The sequence below is a fragment of the Plectropomus leopardus genome, chromosome 22, assembly GCF_026936395.1.
Source record: "Plectropomus leopardus strain MGB_pleo_1.0 chromosome 22, ASM2693639v1, whole genome shotgun sequence".
In the NCBI taxonomy this organism is placed as follows: domain Eukaryota; kingdom Metazoa; phylum Chordata; class Actinopteri; order Perciformes; family Serranidae; genus Plectropomus; species Plectropomus leopardus.
In genome coordinates, this window is record NC_142197.1 from 2,363,343 (window position 1) to 2,378,712 (window position 15,370).

General features: G+C 40.1%; 1 protein-coding gene across 1 annotated transcript in view; it reads left to right on the top strand.

Moving 5' to 3' along the window:
• Positions 1-15,370, top strand: part of celf2 (cugbp, Elav-like family member 2) — a 282,005-nt gene that overhangs the window by 61,223 nt on the left and 205,412 nt on the right. Inside the window, exon 2 of the mRNA XM_088072822.1 lies at positions 5,489-5,524. Within this exon, the coding sequence (XP_087928948.1) occupies positions 5,489-5,524 (36 nt within the window). The remainder of the gene's footprint in view (positions 1-5,488; positions 5,525-15,370) is intronic.

Genomic DNA, 15,370 nt, shown 5'->3' on the forward strand with positions numbered 1-15,370 from the left:
TATCAGGTTTTTAAAAGACGTTTGTTTGGATGTGTTGATTGGTCGGGGATAGCGTGTGTGAGGCGAGTGTGTGTGTGTGTGTGTGTGTGTGTGTGTGAGGCAGGTGAGAAGGAGAGAAGTGTTTGAAACAGAAAGTGTTAGAATGACACAAATGGGCTGCAGAGACGATGATGAAGGAGAGAAAAACACTTTGGAGGAGAAACAGAGAGAGACGGAGACGCTCTGAGGGCTTTTAGAATCACCAAATATCAAATTAAACAATTACGCGATCAGTCAGTGAGCAGCTTTTGTTGGTGTTATATAATCATGTCAGGAATCATGCTGGACAAGGTGCCCATTATTTCTTCTGAGGAGTCCTTAAATTCTTGCTCATAGACAACTAAAACTGCATTATCCCGCTTATACCATGGTTAGAGAATCTTCTGGCCTGCAGGTTTGGATGCCATGCGTTCTTTAAAAATTTCCAAAAATTTAAAAGAAAAAAACAAAAAGACAAAAAATTAAAATCACACAAAAAATTAAGAAAAAATCTTTTAAAGTTTCTTCAAAAATTTTGAAAGAAAAAAATAATAATTTTCAATGGAATTTGAAGAAAAACAAATGGCCAGAATTCAACTGTCCTTAAAATAATTTTTAAAAAATTGTACATTTTATTTTTAAAAAATTGCAAAAAAGTTTATTACAAAAAGACAAAAAATCTTAAATTTACTGAAACATTTTAACAACAAAAATTTCCCAGAATCTTTTTCTTTAACAAAAATTGTAGAAAAAAAATAAGGAAAAAAGGTCCAAATTTAAAAATGAAAAAATATAAAATCCTTTATTTTAAGGGCATATTTTTTTTTCCATTTTTTACTTAGGCCATAGTACAAAAAATAATGCACATCTCTTAGTTTTGGACTGCTATTCAGACAAAACAAGCAGTTTTTGATTATCACCTTGGACCTTTTAAAACCCAAATTTGACTAAAATGGAAACCAACACCAAAAGGAAGAACAGTAGTTATTGATGTCTAATGAAATACATACTGAGCTGGATAAATCAGACACACTGCACATTGCTGACAAGATGCACGTAAATTCAGGTTCTGCAGTAACCAGGTTAATAAAGTGCACGTGAACTCGTTCTGTGATTTCTCTCTGTAGCCTCATTTCTCCGAGTTAACCGGGTTTCTCGTGTCATTGATAATTGGCGAACATGAATCCCATCAGGGCTTTAACACAGATTCTCATGTTTTACTCCACAATAAAAGCATCCGTGTCACATCCAATATCCCAATATTGTGTGTTAAAAAGAGAGAGAGGCAGAGGGGGGAAATCACTTTAAAAAGCTCCGGCGTGGGAACGCTCTTGTCATCGATGGCGTTTAGAAGTGTCATGACAGCTGGCTCATAGTGTGTCCCTTCATGTAGTACTAATGCAGAGTGTGTGTGTGTGTGTGTGTAGATGTCCAAATACGCCCGTGGTACTCGCCGGGTCCTGCCACCTGCTCCGTCTTTGCGAAAGGCTCTGGCACCGTCGCCCTGAGGAGTTCCTCACGTTTCAGCTTCGTTTTACGTCTCCGCCAGGCCTGCGGCGGCGCGGGGCCCGCAGGAGTCGGCGCACGGGTTCCAAAAATCTGTCCGTCGTGAAGCATAAGTCTGGCTCGTCTCCACCTGGACGCTGTTTTCCCGTCTGTTTCCACCCCACTGATCAATTCTGACCCTAATCTTGTTGGCTTGACTCACGCAGACCAACAAGGGGCAATTGATGCGGCCGAAATCAGGCCGAAAAGCTTTCAGCAAAAATCACCCCTTGTTCTGTGAAGAGACATGTTTATTTTGTGAGCAGCTCTGTAGTCGTGCAGATAATCAGATTCTGGTTCAGAGGGAGATGTTGAAAGATACTATCCAGACCTAAAGCGGTCTCTTGTGAAATAATAGTTCCCGCAGTAATTTAGAATATTCAAAAAGCTTTTTGAGACATTTCCACACAAACAAAACGTCCTGTAAAGACCACGTTTCTCTAAAATGTCAGCCTGTTACGAACAAGGACAAACGGCCTTGTTTTAAACCTCGTGCCGAGGCATTTTTGAGGTAATCCAATTGGATTTTAAAGGCTACTGGACACAGAACTCAACATTTGTTATTTAAACAAATGCTTAAATGACAAAGTTACTGTATTCGAGTCAATCACAAGAATTTACACTGTAAGGACACACTCAGTACACACTGTGAAATTAGCTTTTTTGATGTAATCCGATGATTTTTAAGGGTTTTTTGGCCTGTGAAGCAGTGGACCCCACAGAATTTTTTCATAGTGGTGGTCAGATGGATCCAATGAAAATCTTGGGTGGTACACCAAAACCAAAATGACACTTTTGAGATTTTTCCATATCTTTTTTTTCCTTCCTGGTACTGATTCCAATGCTTGAACTTAAGTTTCGACCAGTACAGAGCCTCCATCCAATACCTTTGTGTTAAAAACATAGTTGAACAGCTGTGAAACCCTGTATGGTTATGAAATTATAGCATGGTATGGCTCAGGCTGAACTTTTAAAACCTCAGAAAACATTTTGGTCATTAAGGTAGTTAAATAAAAACATATGAACTTGGCAATAACATGAAAAAAGTGCAAAAAAAATTATTATTTCTTGTAACATTATTTAAAATATGTTATCATTGTAATTAGAAATATAGTCAGAACAATTTTTTCTAGTTTTTTCCTTTTTCCACAATATATTTTTCCAAAGCTAATTATTTTTTTTTTCTGAGTATACCAAAAAAAAACATTGTAATTTGTTGAACATTGCTTCTGAAGTTGCTTATTGCCTTTTTTCCATGTTTTTGAAAGAATTTGAACTAATTTGCTCATTTTTCAAAGGGTAAAAACTTTAACCGAGAATATTGCAGATTTGCAAATTTTACTGAGTTATTATAACTTTGTCTTGCAACAAGTTACAAAGCAAGAGCCAGAAACAAGTGAAGTTTCTTAATTTTTAATGTTTCGAAACATTTACTTCTTTAATTGAACACGAGAGAAACTGACTTCTTAAATGTTTTTTTTTATGTCAGATCAGATTTAGACATGTAACTAGTAAAATCTGCTCTTTTTTGACCCCCAAATTTACAAATTTAAAACTTTTAACTCACTCTGGATCTGCCAGATTTCATTATCTTCGACTAAATATAAGTAAATAAGAGGAGCTCCGGCTGTTTGACTGTGTCTTTAGTGTCATCGCGCTCATAAAGTGACTCTAATGAAGCTTTATCAGGGTCGTTATGACTTTAAAACGGTTACATTTAAGCTGTGGCGAGTTAATAAGTCATGAGAACTGCGCCGTGCAAACGTTTTGCTTGTATATGTATGCATGCAGATTCCGAAATATGAGCGATGGAGTGTGTGGTGGAGTTTTACGTGCAGCAAGTTACGAGTATCTTCCTCGTTCGAGTGTGTATGTGGTGTGTAAACCTGAAAGTGCGAGCAGTGTGTGTTTGATGTTCCATTTACCCTGTTTCATAATTCATGGTGCCGGGAGAATGGACTGAAGCGGAGGTGGCTATCGTGTGTGTGTGTGTGTGTGTGTATGTATGTGTGTGTGTGTGTGTGTGTGTGTGTGCGCGTGTGTGTGTGCGTGTGCGTGCGTGTGTGTGTGGTAGGATAACAGGATGAGCGTTCTGTGGTCGGAGATGAAACAGACAAGAGTGTGTCTTTGAAATGCAAAGAGTGGCGATAGCGGTGATTGGCCACTGTGTTGAGGAGGAGCAAGGAGTTTTTTCTCGGCATTTCATCATAATACACACTCACACACGCTCTCTCTCTCTTACACACACATACACATACATACGCTCACATATACACTGTATATTAATGACAGCATTGTTAATTCATTATTATTTTATTTACCTCTGTGACATAAAACCCGGGCTAATTTGGTGCAGCTCTGAGCTCTGGAGGGTTGTGTGTTTGTGTGTGTGTGTGTGTGTGTGTGTGTGTGTGTGTGTGTGTTGCATTGAGTGTAATGCTCTCTCTCTCACACACACACACACACACACACACACACTCACAGTGTCTAGTGGTGGGGCCTGGGGACCAATTTATTTACATGCAGTGGAAGAGGAACAGAGGATTGGAGGGAGGGATAAAACAAAAAGGAAAGAAGAGAGAAAGAGGAAACAGCGGGGAATTATGGAGAAAACCCAGTGGAACGAACAAGTTTCTCTACTGTTCCCAAGGACAGACAAGACCAATTTACTATTTAGATGGCTCTGTGTGTGTGTGTGTGTGTGTGTGTGTGTGTGTTTTGTTCTGCCAGTATCTAATGTGAGTTGTGTCATGTTTCCAGAAACACTGCCTTCATCTACGCCCAACTGTTTCACTTCCACTGCTGAAAAGTAGATAAAGTTAAAACTGCAGTTTGCAAACAGGCAACAGTCAACGTGTCCCGTTGACTGTTGCCACTGAGAAATTATGGGATGGCGTTCTGGGAAAATTCAACTTATGTGAAATGGTAAACTTTTAGAGGAAGCGGCTTTTCGAAATGCAATTTTGAGCATTGGTGGCCACAAGTGACAGATCAGTTTTAGTGAATTTAAGGAGAACATTATCGGGTTTCCATTAACCCTCACATTGCGCAAATCCAAGTTGTGGATATAAAAAACACTGACTGGAAAAACGTTCATTTCGACTCCCATTTATTGCAAAAAAAAGTTTTTAAAAGGTGCTATTTCAGGCGAAAATGGCAAAACTGTCTTTTCTAGGTCACATGATGCTGTGGCTATGTGCTTGTCTAGTTTCACAATAAATCACAGTGACAGTGGTTCGGAGATTTTTCCTCCTTGTTATTTCGGAGTGGGCGTGCAGCAGGCAAACGCAGTTATGCTACTGCTCCTTTGTCTAAAAACAAGGCTGTCCATTAGCTGGAATGAGATACTTACTTTATTTAACATCTCGGCTTTGCCACTAAAAACAAGGATTTTTTTTTTTAAGTAAGAAATTTTCATTTTTGTTACCTATATTATTATGTAAAAAAAATACACAATGACTATTACTGTATTTTATTTTATTTTATTTTATTTTATTTGTTTTAAGCTAACTGTGGTCTCACTTTTAGTGGTTATTGGTTTTATCCTATTTTTTGTTCTTTTATTCATTTTAATTTATATTCATTATCATCTGTTAATGGTCTAATTTTAGTATTTATTTTATTTAATTGTAGCAACTTTTCTATGAGTTCTGACTTTACGTCTCTGTATCTCTTATTTGTTTATTCTTCATGATTATTTTATGAGTTTTCATATTTATTGTAATGGATTTGACTCGCTTTTATGGTCAGTCGACAGCTTTGTTGTGCGCCTGCATCTTGTACCTCGCACTCTGTCCATCACATCGTACTTTCACCTGGAATGAAACATGCAGTATATAAATATATACGTTTTGCTTGCTTGCTATTATGTAATTTTGTTGTTATTTTTCATGTTTTAGTAAATCCTTTTCTTCTTGTCTTGCAGGCAGGACGCCAGCGACCTCTCTGGACCGATACAAAGGTACTGTTCAACATCTTTTATTCTTTTTCTCTCTCGTTCTCCCCCTCACTCCTTGTCTTCCCCTCAGCCTCATCCTCAATGAGGCATGCAGTGTATCTCCAGGCTTCAGGCCAAACACTGACTACATCAACAGGCATTGTAGCTCCGACGCTGGAGTGATGTTGCTGATGTTGTTGGGGGATGGGGGCAACGTGGAAAAGCGGGAGGAAGATGAGAGGATGTTGTAGAGAGAGAGAGCGATGGAAATAAAGGGAGGGAGAAAAGGGAAATTGAAAAGGAGAGATGTGACGCAGCTCAGATCTACGGCCGAGGAGGGTCATTAAACTAAACCCTTTGGCGACAGAGCGACAGATCAAGCGAGGGGAGGGAAAGAAGGTTTAAATAAGGGCCGATCTTAAAATAGCAGTACCTATTTCTCATCTGAGGCAGAGTTAACAGGAAAAGGACGAATATCCTGCCCTGAAAACCATCAATGCCCTCACTTTTTCCTCCAACACAGAGAAGAAAAAAAGGAATAGGAGCACTTTTTCACCTGTTCGATCCATTTAACATCATATGAACACTCATGAAGCATTATAGTGCACCCATAATGCTTTATGACCTGGATTATAATCAGATAATGCTTACTGTTGCAACACTCGTAATGACTGGTTATCTACCAGAGGACCTAATAATGGAATGTCTCATAAACATTTATAGGATGCATTATGCATCAGCAGGTCTGGCTGCAAGTGTACTCATTAACCATTTTAATTTGTTTGTCTTTTGTTATTATTGAGTAAACTGATTTTTTAAATACTTCACATATGAAAAGGATGAGAGTATTTTGATTATTAGCACTGGAAGTGATACTAAGTGAGTGATTTCTGTTGCTGTGCACATGCATTTCTCTGAGTAGCTGTTGAGATGAGTGGATTTTCTTTTTTTGGGGTATATTTTTGAATTGTTGTATAGCAGGACATGTATTTCAGAGACAAACACACTACAGTGAGTTCATGTTGCCTTAGATATTGTACCAAATATTAGTTGTGAGTTTGAGAGTCTAAAATCACACACTATATTATCAAACATAAGAGTTGTGTATAGGAAATTTTGGCAGTACCATCTTTTCTTTTCTTTTTTTATTATAGAGTGGCAACGTTTACAGTGATGGATTATCTGTGTATACTGAGCCAGTTTTAAGTGTCTTTGAGCAGATTTTCATCCTGTAATGAAATGAACTGAATCTAATGGCTAATTGCACGAAATCCATTTAAAATCCTTCTGTATATTTAGAAAATACTCAGCAGTAATGCAAAGAATATGTGATTTTAATGGGCTGAATCATGCCTGGCCACTGATGTTGTCCTCCAAGTAACTCAGTGTTTCTACTGATTAAACTTTCATTTAGGGCCTGAGCACAAAAGTGCCAGGAAGCCTGTTGTTTTTGTAGAGATGGCTGTTTTGTTGTGCAGTCGTATTTTCGAGGTGCTTGGTATGCTTGAAAACTCACAAAAATTGCCACACACATGTCAGAACTGGCAAAAATTGTGTAGTTTTGCAGTAAATGGGCTTTGCGTGGTCAGCGGGCTCCAGTGTGCCTCCTAATGTTGTATGGGATACCTTAGTTCAGACAAAGTTGCTCCTGTATTCACAAAATTTGATATGGACACTGCTCTCATCAGTTCTGGCATATTTCTCATTGGGTCTCATTAGCTCTGCTCACCTGTTAGTTGTCTATTTTGAATTTTGTGTGCTTGTCATGTATTGTATGCTGCTTCGAGAGGGTTTATCAGATTTGTTTCAAATCTGAGTGGAATAACAGTTCCACTAATGTCACTCTAAATGGCAAAAGAATAATTTATAGCTCAAACAAAGATATCATCAATAAATAATCTTCTGATGAGGAGTAAACCTGCCTCATATGTAAAATGTGCATTTCTGAATAGGATCTGCCTTTGCTACAGTCTTACTGTGATCATATTGGTGGTTCTTGGGAGCTGAATACTTACTGAGGTGGTACACAATGAAAAAAACGTTGTCCTGAAGGATTTAACTGATTCATCTCAAATTTGGGCAGCAGAATCTCAAGACCTTTTTGTCGCTGAATTGTGAAAATGTGTTTTGTTGGAACAGCGATGCCGTAGTGGTATGGTGAATTTTGATGTTTTTACATGACACAGGAAGCTGTTGTAACTTGACTTCATATCGTCCAGTCCACCCCAAATTTCACATGCTGGATGAGAGTCCAAGCTTGAAGAGATGTATTAACTGTATTGACTCAAAGTCATAGCGCCACCTACTGACAGCAGGAAGTTATGTGACATAGATAATCCAATTTACATGAAATTTACATGGTGTGGTCTGCATATGATACACAGCATAGTTATGGTATATAGTTATTGTTGTATATAGTTATTGTGTTTTCTAGAGTCATATAGTGCTCACAAGAAGTGGTAGACAATTTGCAATACATTATTTCCAGCGTCACGCATCAACCAGTTTTTCGCCAGTTTCTCTGAGATATAGAAAGGCGTTGCTGATCATGTCTGCTTGCAGCTTTAGTTTTCATTGCTTGTTTTTATCATTTTAATCTCCAAAAAAGTAATTGGTGCTTATTTGGTGGTAAAAAAAAGAGATGAAATCTAACGAAGATGAATTCAACGAAAGTCTGTATCATTGTCTTTGAACAGAATTGAATCATCTTGTGTTTTAATAATAAAGGCCTCATATAGAATCAGTCTAAAGCTACACCTGATGGTGTTCACTGGCAAACGCAGCAGGTAAATCAGCTCAGATCAAAAAACAAGCTCCAGCACGGAACAAGACGCCGACGGAGAAGAAGCAAAACACGGCAGGAAAAGAGAGAGACGACGGCTGTGGCTGTGAATAATTAGGCAAAATAGTTTGCTTTTGTTTTTCTCTCTGATTGGAGAAAACAGGCGAGGCTGTGACTGGCGCATGAGCTCACACACACACACACGAACGATGTGTGTTACACACTAATCCGCCACACAGCTGCGTCATTCCGGAGCGCGTGTTTACTTCCTCTCTGCCTTCACCACCACCATCACCGCCGCCGCCGACCCCCCACAATCCCCTGCAAACACACACACACACAATCACACAAAAGAGAACTGGGCGTATAATTTGATCCTGTGCTCTCTCCTCCTCTAATGAAGCTCTCTGGCGGTTTGACTGACACCCGGCTCGTTATTTAAGTGTCTGTTTTGGGCCAGGAGGAGGAAGAGGAGCTGCGAGGAGGAGGGGGGGTGGGGAGAAAGAGACAGGAAAAGTGGAAACAAGGGAGCTGAAGGGGAGGATAGGGCTGGAATTGGGAGGATGGGGATGGATAAACGGACGGCAGGATATGAAAAACAGGCTGGAAAGATGGAGTGGGGATGGAGGAAAGCAGAGTCGTGGGAGTCGTAGGGAGCAGAGAAGAGGAGGCGGGAGTGAAAGAGGGGTGAAAAAAGGAGGACAGAATGGAGTTTTAAAGAAAAAGACGACAAAGGCAATCAAGAGAAAAGAAGAGTGTATGGGAGGAGAAAGAGTTGACGGCGGAAACGGGTGATAAAGGGTGTGCCAGTGTGTGCCAGTGTGTGTGTATAATTGCAGGTCTTTGTGCTGATAATGTTCTTTGAAGGCGCACAGCTGATAATTAGCGAGCGTGGCTCCACGGATGCCTTTCAGCATCGGTCATTATGAGCCGCAAACCCGCTATTGGCTCTGACATGACCTCCTGAGACGGGGAGGATGGCGCTGGCACGCACGCGCGTCCCGCCCTCGCGCAAAAAAAATACACAAATCGGCGTAAACAAGCGTTGATTAGCGTATGAATAGCATCAGCTCATGAGTGGAACAGATACAACAGCTCTCTAAAGGCCTCAAGTTCCTCTTTGGCACCGGGGCTGCAGGTGTGTGCGAGACGCACAAACACACACACACACTTCCTGTTTACAGAGCCAGACACACATAGACGGAGGAGACTATAATTACAGGGATTCACACAATGTGGCGTCCCGGTACGCTGCGTCCGTTATTGCCTCCCCGGTTGCCACATGACAACAGCGGTCCCTCGCCACGGCGACTGCTCAGTGCACCGCTCCTGGCCCCGCCCCCCCCTCAGTATTCCCACATCTGAATATTTATGAGACGTGGAGCAGGCTCGGTGCAGCGAGGAGGCTCTGGCTGGAGGTTTCTCTCCTCGGCGGTGACAGTTATCAGTGTTAAAGGCTCTTTCCTGAGCTCTAATTTATCCCCCAGTGAGAAAATGTCCGATGAGAGCTGCAGAGTGGGAGACGCAAACGCTCCCAGTCAGCACAACCAGCAAAAAAATGCACCGTCATTTGACATCGAGGAGGAATTTCCCTCATTTGGAGCCACAATTTATAGGAATAGTAAAAGATGATGAGTCATGTGTTCAGCCAATCTGGAGACTGAGGTGGATTTTCACGTGAACACACTGTGATAATGAGACAGGCCTGAGAATCCAGATCGGACTCTTTGAGTATTTTTGAGGATTTTAAGGAGAAAATTAATACAGCGTGAACTACGTTTGCAAATTAACATACCTGGCAAGTAGCAAGCGCCTGTGGCTCAGGAGGTGGAGCGGGGTGTCCTCTAAACCGGAAGGTTTGCGGTTCGATTCCCAGTTCCATCAGTCCACATGTTGAAGTATCCTTGGATAAGATGAGCTCTTCATCAGTGTGTGATTGTGTGTTAATGTTGAAGAAATGAATAGCAGGCGGCACCTTGTACGGTAGCCTCTGCCACCAGTGTGTGAATGTGTGAATGTGACTCGTCGCGTGAAAGTGCTTTAATGGTCAAAAAATGACTAAATAAACAGTAAATGTGCAGATCCATTTAACACGAAATGTTGATACTACCCCCAAAAAAAGATGGAGTGTTGGGTTTTGCTGTTATATTGCATTGGCCAATTTATAATTAAAAAGATGTAGGTGATGAAATATTTGAAACCTTATCGGATTGAGATTAGGTGTGAAACTTGCATGTTTATGACATGCACCATTTTGATGTGTTTAACCGCCACTGTATTGCTTCTGGATTTTTTTGGCGAGCCTCATCACACAGGAGAAAACCGAATAGACGTGTTTTATTTGTTGTAGCTGATTGGTGGCAAAAAAGTCAGAACCTGAGCAGGTGAAAGCAGAACTATCTGCACGGCTCCACTAGAGGTGAAAGGAGGAGTGTAGTTTTTGTGATCTGGGTGAATCCATCTATTATAAGTATCTTTTTTTACCCATCTGCCCCTTCGTTCTCCCTCCTGCAGCCCCTCGTCTTTCTTCACTCCGACTGTCGCAGCAGAGAAGAGTGGGATTGAAATTCTCACTGGGTTTTTTTAATTGTGAGAGGCTGTGCTGGTGTCATGCTCGCTCTTCATCCATATTTCATCTAAACACATGAATTATGAAGAACTGCTAATGACGGGGAGGGACGGAGGATGGAGGACGGAGGACGGAGGACGGGGGGGGGCAGGAGGAGGGACGTCTGCAGAGAGCTGGACGGGCGGTTAGACATCTTCTCTGCTTTCACTTCTTCACAATCTGTCTTTTCTCTCTCAGGAACGTTTTCTTTCTCTCAGAGTGACACAGGTCCAATTTGTGGAGCAACACACACACACTGACACACACACACACACACACACACACACACACACACACACACACACACACACACTGACACACACACACACACACACACACTCTCACACACACACACACACACACACACACACACACTCTCACACACACACACACACTGGGTGGCAGGTGAACATACAGTGGCTCGGGAGGGGCTTACTTCTTTGTGTGTGATTCAGACCATTGACCTGGAACACATTGGGTACTGAGAGAATAAAAACTATTACACACACACTCACACACTCACACACACACACACACACACACACACACACTGCTAGTCTCTAAGCTCAGAGCCTTTATTACTGCTGTTGTGGGTCCCTCCATAAAAGCAATAATCATTTAGATATTTTTTAAATTTATGGTTTATTTTTTCTTTTTATATTTTGTCCAAATATTATTACTTAATTTATTTTTCATTATTTTTTAATTTTATTCCACAGAAACACTACAACTAATAATATTTATTATTAGTTGTAATACAAAAGCAGTCGTAGTAATTGCAGTAGCAGAAGTGGTCACAGAAGGTAATGCATTAAATTATTATTATTTTCTCTCAATAATTATAATTAGATAATAGCATATCTTTAAATTAGTACTTATTTATAGTGTTAATTCAAAAAAATGTTCTCAAAAGTTCTTTATTATTGGTTATTATTACATGATAACAACAATATTAAATTAAATATGAATTACTTATGATTATTTCACATAATTTATTCATTATCTTGCTTATTTTCTATTTATGTATATTTTTTAAAAAATATTTTTGTAATACTATTTTATTATTGGTTATTATTAAATGATAATAACAGCAATAAAACATGCTTTTGTTTTTCCAATTTTATTCACAATTATTTTATATAGCATTTTTTATATTAACATTAATATTTATTCATTAACTCATTTTTTTATCATTGTATTTTAAAACTTTTTTGTAATAGTCTTTTATTATTGGTCATTATCATATGAAAATAACAACATTATTCATAATCATACTTTTATTTTTATTTTATATCAGTTGCTTGTAGTAAATCTCTTTTGGATGTTATTATTTATTCATTATCTAGCATATTTTTATTATTTATTAATATGCTGATCGTTTAATTTTCTTTGATATAAGAAGTTATGATGATATTATAAAGCTAAATTTCCCAAGATGGCAGCCGTGACAGGTTACCATGGTGATCAGCGACACCTCCTGACCTCCTTGTCATATTGATGTATCCTGTAAATCAATCCACAAACACACACACACTTTGTCACATCTTTCATCCTCCTGAAACGCTGCCGGTATGAGAGTAGACTCACACACACACACACACACACACACACACACACACACACACACACACACACACACAGACGCAGAGCGGCGTGCCCCAGGGTTTTCAGGGATAGTGGAGTGTTTTTTCTTCCAGCTGATGCTCTCGAGGTTGGGGGAAGCTGAGATTGTGGGTGTGTCTTCCCCCAAAACAAAAACATTTATTTATAACACATCATTTGCACGTTTGCCGTAATTCTGTCCTGATTGCACGCTCGCTTTTTACTACCCCAGCAGAAACCTTGTTGTTTAATTAATCATTATTAATTTTGCAGCGTTCCTGTGATTACAACAAGAACCACACGGGTTGTTTACGCTTCTTAATTCACTTCTGCGAGCAAAAAAAAAAAAAAAAACACCTTCAATAACAAGAGCGTGGCGTGGAAAACATCTTTAGATTTGCTTTTACGTGTCTTTCATTTACATTTGCTCGTTTGCACGTTTGTCTTTTTCTGTATTGAGGCACATATTCACACCCCTGTGTGTGTGTGTGTGTGTGTGTGTGTGTGTGTGTGTGTGTGTGTGTGTGTGTGTGTGTTGGGGGAACTCGGTGTGACGTTTTTTTTTGTTTTTTTTTCCCCCCTCTCTCTTTTTTGAGAGGCTCCAGATGGCTGAGAGACAGGTGAGCCAATTAGTGAGTCTCACTACACAGCAACATCATCACACCGGCGGAGCACGACAGCCAAACACTCACACACACACACACACACACACACACACACACACACACACACACACAAAAAAAAAAAATCATACCGACATTCCTCATGACTCTGCTGTAGTGTTAACATCACCGCCATAATGCTCTGATGTGTCTCTCCGTCAGTCAATACGCCGTCACGAGCCCGTCGATGTCGGATACAAAATTGATTTTACAATATGTAACAATGTTGGGAATGATGACAAATGATCCTCTAATTTTCGTGTATTACTGCGGCGACATACAGCGCCATGTGCCTATAGTGTGGCCCATTATGCACGTTTCACACGACCCAGAAAACAGGCATAATGGGCAGATTTGAATTGATTTGCTTGTGTATTCATTTATTTTCAAGGAGCCAAAAATATTTCGGCGAGCCTCGCTGATGTTCATTATAATTCTAATGAAGTCGAAATCTTCACAAAAGAGGAGGGAGCGGCAGGAAGACGGCAAGTCTAAACACAACAACCATCTCTCCCTCCTCTCTCCATCCCTCGTTCTTCTCTTTCTATCCCTCCTCGCGTCATTTCGTTCACTCTGTTTCAGTGTGAGATGTAGAAAATTTTGCCATTAATGAGCAGCTGGAAAACACAGCCACACCTGACCCGGGGCGCTCCTCCTCCGCCGGCTCCTATAACGCCAACAATACCTGCACACGTATGCATCCTTATGATGCAACGCACACACTTATACAGCGCTTATTATTTGGATGGCTGCTGTTTGTTTGTGTATTTTTCTTTTTGTTAAGGGATAATTGAGCAGCCATGGCAGCCGCTTCCCCACCTAATGGAAGGGGACAAATTAATCTCCCCGTGCTAATGTCTGCAAATGGAACAGGACCGCTCCTGCCACCTCCGTGCTCAACCAACCCGCTGTGAGCGAGTGCAGGCGAGTGAGTGAGTGTCGGCTCAATATGAGGTCAGATCTGATGATGGATATCATGTTTGATATAGAAACAGTCGTTCACCCAAAGATATTTTCTGATTCTTGTTCTCCCGTTCTCATGGAAACAATCTAATTTATGATCTGGATACATTTGTTTTTGGTGGTTTAGTTTCAAGGTCGACCCTATAACTCTATAGTTTTCGGTCCTTCACACTAGAGTTGGGTTGATCTCTGTATTTTTCTGGTATGGTTTTGTGTACGAGCTTGAACCGGTCTGATTTTATGCAAACCGGCTGAACCAGCATTTGTCATTATGTCAGATTCTGACAATTTTAAAAGTAGCCTAAATTGAACTCAAATTGCATTAGTAATAAGCAATATGACAATATGATTGCTATAATATCACATTTAAACACTTAATAATGGAGCAACTAGTGTCACTCAGGTTGCATGCAATTTGCTGCTGAGCTGAGGCGGCCGGCATCAAACATGACAAACGTCTGTTTACTTTCTGAGGTGATGAGACGAGAAATGGTGGATTTATACTCTTATAAATAAATAAAACTGCACCAATATGACAATATTTTGGATTTGAAGCAGACAAAGAGCTGTCCTCACTGGCTGCAGGTGTGTGACTTGAACTTTTGTTGGACACTGTTTCTATTTATATCTGTCGCTTGCTTTGAAAGCGCCACAGTCGACAAGGACGAGTTGATTCATCAAGTTGAAATGAGGAATTATCTTCATGAAACCTCCTTTTTTCACTACAAAAACCTGAACTTAGTGTTTTTTTCTACATTTTAAAAGTATTATTACAAAGGAAGGAAGGTAATAAGTCGGCTACTCTCCAACTTTTAAGTGTTTACGTCTCCGGTCTGATCTTAAGTGCACAGCTGATAGCTATGTGGTTTGTTTACATGAAGTAACAGAGGTGCATATTTAATGGATTCAGTGTGGACACAGAGCTCCGATACTACGTGATAGTTGGACATTTGTTTTCTGTTGGGAGACGGTGTCATTATGTTCCACAGAGGAGTGGCTGCTGAACTAAGTGGGACACCTGGTAAAATTCAGTAAACTGGTCCAAACCGGTGTTTGGCTTATTATCAAACTGATTTGAAAACTTATCTCGCTGTTGACTATCTTGTGTGTAATTTCCAGTGAAAAATCTCAATATAAAATCTGTGTTTTCTGGCTTATAAAGTAAAGTCACAAACGTAGAAAGATAGCAAGTGGGTTACTCACCCATCTTTAAGTGTCTTCCTCTCCGGTCTGATCTGCACAGCTGATAGCTA